This window comes from Passer montanus, unplaced genomic scaffold (assembly GCF_014805655.1).
Source record: "Passer montanus isolate IOZ18808 unplaced genomic scaffold, ASM1480565v1 scaffold59, whole genome shotgun sequence".
Lineage (NCBI taxonomy): Eukaryota > Metazoa > Chordata > Aves > Passeriformes > Passeridae > Passer > Passer montanus.
In genome coordinates, this window is record NW_024370926.1 from 2,529,406 (window position 1) to 2,539,366 (window position 9,961).

At 46.2% G+C, this 9,961-nt stretch overlaps 1 protein-coding gene across 1 annotated transcript in view; it reads left to right on the forward strand.

The window, feature by feature from the left end:
• The window catches only part of CCDC13 (coiled-coil domain containing 13), a 28,976-nt gene extending 19,953 nt beyond the window's left edge, over positions 1–9,023 (forward strand). Inside the window, exons 13-15 of the mRNA XM_039726628.1 lie at positions 1,639–1,793; positions 4,952–5,051; positions 5,236–9,023. Coding sequence (XP_039582562.1) covers positions 1,639–1,793; positions 4,952–5,040 — 244 coding nt within the window. The 3' untranslated portion in view covers positions 5,041–5,051; positions 5,236–9,023. The remainder of the gene's footprint in view (positions 1–1,638; positions 1,794–4,951; positions 5,052–5,235) is intronic.
• The last annotated feature ends 938 nt before the right edge of the window (positions 9,024–9,961 follow it).

Below are 9,961 nucleotides of genomic sequence, written 5' to 3' on the forward strand. Positions count from 1 at the left end.
ATAATAAGCACTGTTTGCTTACTTGCTTTAATTTGCCACAGTCTCACTCTCACTTGTATAACTTTTGTCCTGCATGATTAATCACAGTCAGAAAAAAATAGATTTTTTTTTTCTTTTAGAGTGGTGGAAAAGGTGCTTTTAAAGCTAAATTCTGAAAATACATGCTGGGGAAAATCTTTTTCATGTTTGTAAGCCCAGTGACTTTAATAGAGCTGTGCAGTCAGAGGAGGATGGGGCTGTGAGTGGTAACTGAAGTGTGGCCACCACCAATATGGGATAATGAAAAACAGAGTCAATGAAATGCACACTTGCTTGTAAAATGTGCCATAAACTGATGATTCAGCAGCTCCACAGTTATCACACATTTATCAAGCAGGTAACATAAATTTTCTGAGACTGTGTGCAATAACTCTTGGAAGACCTCAGGGTAATATAGCACCAGTCAGATTTCAACGTGAATATATTTTTAAAAATCAGGTTTTCCTCCTCTTCCCTCCACTGCTGGGGTGTGACAAAGTTCAGGTAACACAGATAATGCTTAAATCAAGAGAAGAGCCCTGGGAATTGTTACAAGTGAGATTTTTCTACAGCATTTTAGTTTAAATTATTCCTCTTTGTGGATGATTCCATTAAAAATCCCACAGATCTTGCCATTTTTCCTCCAGTTTTTGAGTAAAGTGGATGCCAGGGGAACACCAGGGTCAAATGAAAGCTTAGTGAATGCAGAACCACTGAGAGGAATAAAATGTCTCAGAGCACATCACCAGCCTGGGAATTCACTGCCACAGCAGGTCGAGTCTTGCCTGTAGCTACATTTTTAAACCAGTGATATAATTTTATTAGAGTTGTAATTTATTTTTTTTATTCATGCCAGCTAGGAGGGAAATAAACTAATCAAGTCTCTTGATTCAGAGAGTAACCAACTTGCACCCATGGGGTCAGGAGGGAAATGCTCTTATTCAGTCCAATCCAGTGAGTCAATCTCTGTTTCTTTTTAGCTTTAAACTCCTTGGAATCACTTGGTGTCAGTCACTGCCCCACTGGCAGCATCAGTGGGTGCACATCACATTTTTGCAGTTAATTTTCTGAGGTGTCATTCAGGATGGAGAGAGGCAATTTGCTTTTTTGTGATGTAACCACCAGTTTCTTTTCCACCCTCTCCCATCCATGGTCATGTCTAATTGCCAGATTTATTAAAAGCAGAAGTTTCTTTTCTTCCTCTCAGATAACTGACGCAAATGTTAGTTTTTATAAACTATTTGCCTTCCAAGCTTTCCCAGAGTGGCTAAAAAATGCAGTTTGTTATTCCTGTAATGAAAGATCTCTCCTCAGCAATCTGCAGCTTTCCTGCCCATCTGAGGGGTGAATTCACACAGAGAGCCAGAGTTAAGGGATCTGAGCAAACTAACCCATTGCTTCCAGCTGTACTCATCAGTTAATTCTCTTCTGCATATTTAGAACATGTCACCTGCTACAATTTCACTGGGATTTCTGCCTTTGGATGCATGGAAAGTTCTTTCTCTTCTGTTGGGAGCTCTGCAGGAGGAAGCAGGATTCAGCACCAAGACAGATTTGACACAGACATGACACAAATGAGCTGAACTTCTTTTTTTTTATTCATTTTTTTTTGCCTGTCAGGGCGGAGGAAAGCAGCGACAAAGTCACGGAAGCTGAGAAGAAGCTCCATGAAGAGCAGTGGCAGAGTGACAGCTTGGAACAGCATCTTGAAAACCTGCAGGTGGATCCAGGGAGCAGCACAACTGCCCAGGAGCCTGCCCTGAGGAGCAGAAAAGGTGAAGGGGAGCCCTCAGCCACAGCCACATCCCCTGTGTCACCTCTGGGCTTTATAGACAGTGACAACATTGGGGCTCCACCTGCCAAAGCCAGCCCAGTGCTTGACCTTGCACGTGGTGATGGGAGCTGCTCAGAGCCAGCAGCAAGGCAGGAGGCAAAATCCTGGCCCTTCTTCACTGAAGAGGGTTTTCCCACAGCTCTGAGGGGGACCAGGATTTTTGCAGGGTGTTTCCACCTTCAAGAGGGTTTTCCCACAGCTCTGAGGGGGACCAGGATTTTTGCAGGGTGTTTCCATGGGATAATTGCAGGAGAAAAAGCTTTCCCCTGCTCTGTGCTGCCCCCAGCCCAGAGCTCCCTTTGCACTCGTGCCTGAGGGATTCAGCTGAAGGTTAAGAGCAGAATTAAAGGACATATCCCAATTTAAGGCCTGTCAGTGCCTATGAAAAACTATTGCTGGTGATGAAGTAATTAGATCTGGTGTAATTTATTATCCCATGAACGTGATAATCTCCTGCTATAAATATGAAAGCCTCCCTGGCGTAGTTAAAAAAGAAGAATTCATGGAGGATGTTAAATTTTTATTTCCCTGATCAGATCCTTTTATTGCTTGAGGATTCTGATTCTGTAAAGTGTCTAAACCAATAAAATGGCACATATTCTTAAGGAAAATTTTCCAGTGGTTTCCCTTTTTATGTGTATTTTCATAAAGTAAAAGGACTTCAAATGCCAGAAGATGAACAGCAGGGAGGGGAATTTCAATTTGCCAAATGTTGGGGTGGTGTCAGGCTGAGTTAAGGTGACCAGAGGGACCACAGGGCTCATCAGAGACCTTGGATGAGCCCTTCAGAGGAACCTTTATACTGAATGGATGCTTCAAACCTGCTTCTCTCTGTAAAACATGGATTTGTTCTTTACAGCAGGATTATTGCTGTGTCCTTGGAAGGGGCTCCAGCCCACACTGACTCATTCTCATGTGGTTTTTTATGAGCACTGATTCTTAGAGTTGTCTCACCTGTATTAGCTGAGTGCAGAAAAATTTCGATCTCAGAAGTGTGGGAGCATTTTGATGCTGATTTGTGCAGAATTTAACTGAGTTTCTGGAGTGCTCAGATTTTACACAACCTGGTGAAGTGTTGATGTGTTCTGTTATCAAATCTTCCCCTTGTAAGCTCCAAGAGAGACAAACTCTCCAGGTCCTGAGGCTTTTTTGTCAAGTTTTGTTGTGCTGTAGTAAAGTTTTGTAGTAAAGTAAATTCTGGTAGCTGGCACTTCATAGCCAGAGGAAGAAGCTGTTTCCACCAGTGACAGATCCCTTCTCACTAAATATTTAGTTCATTAATCTCCTCTGCTTAAGGACTAAAAGCAAAAGTAGAAAAGGATTGGCAGTAAGGCTAATAAGGAGAAATCCTCTCTAAATCCACGAGATGAGTAGGTAACAATCTATTTCACTCCCCTGCTTTGATGAGAGCTTTGTGATGTGCCAAAAGTGGAGTTTGTACAGGAACCAAGTCTGTAGTACACCTCTTCAGCAGAACATGGAGGTTATCTCAATGCTTTCATGCCAGTGGTTGAGGAAATAAGAAAAAATGAAAAGCTTGAATACAAAATAGAGACTAGAGAACCTGCTAATTAAAATAATATTTTCCTTTCTTTCTGAAAGTACGAAATTGTAGAGAGCTGATCTAATTGCTAGTCTGATGTTTCTGGTCCCTTCAATTCAAGGGAAGTGGATAATGATGCTAAGGAGCTGCAAACAACCCAGTTGTGGTTTAAAATTATTCAGGCTTTTCATTTTCTGTGCTTTTTTTTCCTGTTTTATCCAAATTAGCAAAGAATAATCCCAGAGGAGGGATAGGTAAGTAACAGCAGGTTTTCCTCAGCCCTGTAAAGCACAGCCTCAAGATCAAAAGCATTTTTTAGCTGTACAATGCAGCCTTTTCTTCTCATTTGTTTTTGTCAGAGTTCAGTACTCTCCAACCAGGTTCTTTCAGATAATTCCACATGAGGAGGATTTAGTGTTTTAATTCCAAATTTGAAGATATTTGATATTAGGAGGGATATGAATTGGAAAAAGGGATACAGAAATGTGCCAACAGGCCAACACAAGCACAAACCAGCAGTTGCAGTGTTCAGTAGGAGCACAGCACAGATTCCAGCCTGGCTGTTCCCTGTCCTGGTGCTCTATTCCCAGTGAAAAGGACTGCAGCCAGCTCCAGCCTGTTGTTCTCTTCATTTAGCTGCTTTCTTGATTTCTATAATTTATTTGGGGCTGAACCACACAAATCCTTCCCTCATGTTACCTGGCTCCAGGTAGGTAGTGCTGGCTATTGATTATTTAAGAGAAATCCATTTATTTCCATTTACTGAAATGATTCAGCCTTCTGTCTACAGCAGAGATCACCCTGCAGTCCCTCAGGGCTGGGATGAGTTCAGCATCCTCTGCAATAGCTGTGCTCCCTTCCTGCACTCCTTTCTGAGCTCCCTGAACACTTCTCTGCTCCTCCTTCCACTGCAGGCATTCACTGGTCACAGGTTTTGCTTCTCCAGCTGTAAACTTGAATTATAAGTTTCTCTATAGCCCTGAAAAAAGGTTCTGAACTTTTTTGGGATGACCAAAGCTGCATGTTTGGGGTAGACCTGTATTTAGGAAAGCATTTCTGAGTGAGAACCTTGGTTTGAAGTACATTTAACCTACATTTTATTTATGCTGAGGATCAAAGTACTTTACAAAAGTTGTTTCAATGGGTGCCACATGCAAACTTTGTCCCAGACATTCAGGAAGTCACAGCTGTCATAATCTGAAACACAACTACAAGATTAAGATCAAATTAATCCTTTTCAGCTGTTTGTAACCTCTTGTTTTGGTCACTTCAATATTTTGGATTTACTGTTTTCCTCCCTATATATGTAGGCACGTATTTAGCCCTGAAATGCAAATTCATCATGTTTTCATTTTGCTGGAAAATTAAAATAATTCTGTCATATATTTATGATATGTTATGGACGTAACATAGAATTTAAGAGATTAAATATTTATTTAAGAGATTAAGTACCTTATTTGAGAGAATAAATTCAGGTTTTTTTGATACTGACTCAGCATGCTGCCAAAACTGATTTGCTGTTTCACTAAAACTCCATTCTGTGATTGAATCTACAGCCCAGCCCAGCCCCCCTTTGCATGTGAGTGACAGAGAGGAGCTCTCTGCATCCCTGTCCGAGCTGCTCCTGGAATCTCAGGTGGAGTAGCTGAGCAGGAGGTAAGTTCTCCCTTTCTCCAAGCTGGGATTACCCTGTCCTGCCTCAGGGAGAGGGGAACAAGTGCTCTGCTCTTTCTCAGGGCTCTGGGTTTCAGTGTTTTTTCCCCAGAACAGAGGTGGCTGTTCTCAATTTCTTTGAAGCTCCCCAGTTCACAGGGAAGTTTTTCCTTTTGTTTCCTTGCAGGCTTGGCTCCCAGATGGATGCAAACAAAAATCTGAAGGCTGCTCTGATGGAGACTGTGAGAGCCAAAGAGGATGATTTGAAACTGCATCCAAATCATAATGGACAAAGTGAGGGCTGGTTTTGCAGAGGCTGTTCAGCACCATACACCAGAGGAGAGTTAATCCAGATCTTCCCAGTCCTTTGGGCTGCAGAGCAGGGAGAGAGCCCAGGCACCAGTGTGATTTTGCAGCCTCAGATCGTGTCATTCCTTCAGCATTTGCAGGAGAGGATGAGAAGCAGAGATGAAATACAAAAAGTGAAGGTTTTATGTGTCAGCAGTTTCTGTCTCTGAGGCTTGGCAAGCAGGGCTGGTGGGTGTAGTTTGGGAAGCTGCAGTTCTGCAGGGGGGTTTTGGACTAAACCTTCCAGGTTTCAGCACAGTGTTCCCTGGAAGAGCTCGATATTCAGTCTGCTGCTGCCTTTATCAGCTCAGGAAGGAATTTGCTGTACAAAAGTTAGGCCAGCCCCCTTCCTTAGAACAAAACAAGCTCTGTTTTTATCCCACACTGCTACCTGCCTGTCTCAGGCTCTCTGTGGCACTTCAGTGCTGAGGCACAGGATTTGCCTGACCTGGGACTATCTGCAAATCAGCTTTGGGTGGGCTCCTCTCATCATTCCAACCTCTTTCTTTGCTTGAACATACTGGCAGCACTTTTCTGAAACTCCAGTGAGTTTCCACTGAAAAGCTGTGCAGATTACCCCTGCAATGAGTCAACCTACCTTAAATTCAGCTCATTCCATAAAAAACTTGCCATCCACATTATGAATTCCCTGTTTCTGGGTCTCTGCAGTCATCCATCAGGCAGATCTTGTTCTCCCTGGGAAGAAATGCTACAAAATGCAGGCAGGTCTTCACTGCAGCAGTGCTGGGACTTTTTGGAGCTGCTGCAAACCCTGCCAGCCCTGTCCTTCTCTCCTGCAGCACAGTGAGGACACAGAGTGCAAGCTAATCAGGCATTGCCATGCAGCCTGCCAGTGCAGAGCAGCCTTGGGGATTCCAGGCAAATGGAGAGCCAGGCATTTTTGTACAGTGCTCCTTTGTTTCTCACTTGAAAGCTTTTTTTTAGTCCTTTGCTTTGTCAGCCTCTTTTTATGAGCCTGAAGTTTGTCAGGCTTTAACCCCAGCCAGCACCATCAGTGCAAAGTGGATTTTTTGGCATGAAAACCACTGCTCCCTTCCCCAGCATGGGGATTTCATCCTGACTCCCCTGTGCAGAGTGGAAAAAAGCAGAGCAGGAGTCACTCCAGATGTGTTGTCCCTGTCTTTTTTTTCCTGCTTAGGTTCAGAAACGTCTCTCTTCAAGAAATGGCTCTTTTCAAACTGTTCCTGGAGTCCCTGATGGAGGAAGTCAGGGAGCTGGGGATAAGCTCAGCTCCTGGGAGTTAGCAGGGAATTAACCCTCCCTGTGCTCATGAGGCTGCTCCACTGCCCTAGAGCTCAGCCCAGCTCTCAGGGGCCTCTCTCACAAAAATCAGGATCATCCATTGCAGTATTTTTCCTTTTTCAGAGGATAAAAGCATCTTGTAACCCTCAATCATCTCTGGACAACTTGAGGAATAAATCCTGGGTTGAGAGGAGCCACAGCTTTGGTTTCAGCTCCATCCTGATGCCTCTGTAGAGGAGAGGGATCCTCTGGTAGGGATTTTAAGGACCTGCAGGAGTGAGCAGATCCTGCAGATCCTTGGAAAAGCTGCCTGAGCAGGAGCGGGGCTGTGGGAGCTGTGCTGTGCAGTGGCTGCTAAATTCAGGCTGTAACTTGGAGCTGCAGGTTCTGATTTCACTTACACAGGAGTGTGAATCAATAATATTTTCCCAGGAGCAGAGCAGAGGCATCTGCTGCCCTTCCTTGTGCCCTGTCCCAGGGGAGCTGTGAAGATCAAACCTCTCTCCAGGAAAAGGGCTCTGAATCAGCCCTGAAGCACAGGGAGGAAACTGGGATCTCACAAACACACATGGCTCTCCCGGAAACCTTTTTTTGGAGTGCTGCAACACTCATTTCTTTAACCTTGTGCCTGCTCAGTGCTGCACAGAAGCATTTTCTCCCTTTTTTTGCACCACCAGATGCTTATCAAAGAAAGACTCCAAGCACTATAAAGCAGTTTATTTAGGCAGCCTGTACCTGTAAGCAGCTGCTGCTCATGGAAATGTGCAATCTGTCTCCTGTCACAGAGTGGGAGGGCAGAATGTCCAGGGCTTCTCAGTATTTTGAAATGCACTTCCCCAGAGTGACCTGGCTTGAATTCTCCCCGTGCTGGCTCTTGCTGGCTCCCACTTTTCAAAGGATGACACCAATTTTCTTGCAGCATTTTGCTAAAGATAAGAAACCCTGGCAGACCTTGGGAGCAGCAGCCCCCTGCCCATCACTCAGAGAACAAAATCAATGACAATATTTTTCTCTCTGCCTGAAAATCCTCACATTGGAGATCCCGAGCCCCAGGATCTCTCCAGCACACTTGTGCATTTCTTTCAGGATGCAGCTGATATGAAATCACCACAACCCCCTCCTTCCCTTGGAACTTTCAGTGGTTTTTATTGGCTTTTTTTGGGTTTTTTTTTTCCTCTCATGGATAAACACCAGCCTGCTAAAATACTGTGTTTCAATTCTAATTTGAATTTCTCTGGCTCCAGTTTGCAGCCAGCCATGGTTTTGCCTCTCTCAGATAAAGGCACTGTGAGTGCCCAGCATTTCCTCCCTGGGACAGCCCTCCTGCAGTGAGAAGTCATTTCCCAGGCAGCTTTTTGATAAGCTCTGAGTTTTTTCAGCCTCTCACTGCAGCTGATGGTGGTGACAGGCTAAAGGTGACATCTCTGGCACGGGCTGCTGGGTACAGTTAAGGTTAATTTTACTGCCAGTATTTAGTTATGGGCACTCCTTGTTAGGATTTGGGCAGTTCTTACCTCCAAATATGAATTCTCCAAACACTTGGGCTGAGCCAAAATCTGTCTCCTGCCCTGGAGCTGGGCAGAGCTCTTCTGTGGAGCAGCCTGATGGATGTATCCCATTTTACACTACAGCTGAACTGCTGGGAAGAAATGATCTTTGATGAATTGTCCTTTCCTTTGGGCCTGTTGCCAGGAGTTTACCTGCAAAGAGCTTTCCAAAGTGGCTGTAAGATGAATTAAGTTGCATTAGGGTGGTTAAACATAGGCAGAATTGACACAGGAGAGCTCTGCCTGCCCTGGGATCTGCTTGGACAGGGGGCACATGATCAGCTGGGGGGGTCAAAGCCCTTCCTGGGGAATTCAGAGCTGTGGAATGGGGCTGTGGGTGCCTCCTGCCCTCCCTGGGGCTCCAAAGCAGGACAGGGATGGTAGGAGGAGATGGATTTCAGTCCTTTATGTGGGAAAAATGGGGAAGAAGCTGGTGGCACAGGGGAACTGAGTTGGAAACTGCTCTGCTGACCCCCCCCAAGCCATCAGCTGCCACTGCCCTGCAAGGCACAGTGCAGGACAAAAGGCAAGAGGCTCAGCTTGAAATGGAAAAACACTCTGGCAGAGCCCCTGTGCTCTAAATTAAGCCACGACAGAGCCAAGAGGGGTATTGGGTTTCTCATCTCTCCCTTCATCCTCTCCCCTCCAGGCCCTGCTCCCATGGGACAGGCTGGCCTCACTCAACAAATGCCACCTAAATCCTGGGATCTCCACTTACAGCTCCAAATCCATCCCAGGCAGGGATCCTGGGCTCGGAGCAGCTTGTTGGTCAGGGAGAAGAGGGATCTGGGGGATGCAGCAAGGAACTGAGGGGTTATTCCAGCCTGTCACTCACCTGTTTGGGACATTTTTGGGGAATGGGAGGGGATTGTGAGGGGAGGAGCTGGAGGCAGGGGGGTTTGAGCTGCTCTGGGTGAGGGGAGGAGGTGGGAGCCTCCCTCAGAGCCTTCCCCCGGGGTGGCTGCAGGGCTGGGAGCTGTGGTGGGGTCAGGGGGTGCCAGGGGGGGTGGGCAGAGCCACTCTGGGGGTGCTGGGAGGGGTCCTGGAGGGTGGATGATGGATGGATGTCAGATGATGGATGGATTGATGAAGTGATGGATGGATGGATCCATGGATGCATGGATGGATGGATCCATGGATGGATGATGGATGGATCCATGGAAGGGATGGATGGATACATGGAGGGATGGATGGATGTCACATCCCTCTCTCCTGAGCCATCCAGGTGGGATTGGCATGTTCCCAGTGATGTTTGCATCAGGAACCCAATGGGACAACCTCAGGCAGTAAAAACAATCCATGTGAGGCCTGTGAGAAAGGAGAGGGACTCTGGACAAGGACGTGGATTGTAGGAAAAGGGGAATGGCTTTAAACTGACAGAAGGAAGCAGGTTTAGAAGGAATTCCTGGCTGTGAGGGGGGGCAGGCCCTGGCACAGATTCCCAGAGCAGCTGTGGCTGCCCCTGGATCCCTGGCAGTGCCCAAGGCCAGGCTGGATGGGGCTTGGAGCAACCTGGGATGGTGGGAGGTGTCCCTGACCATGGCAGGGGATGGGATTAGAGGAATTTTAATGTCCCTCCCAACCCAAACCATTCTAGGAGTCTGTGATTAAAACCTTCTGTGCTTCCCATTCAGATTTCTGCTCCAGCAGCAGGGGCCCAGCGGCCAGGAACTTTGTTTGGTGTCCCCATTAATGTCCCCAGTTTGTCCCAAGCCTCCCTGAGACAGAGCCAAGCAGCTTTCCTGGAACTCCACC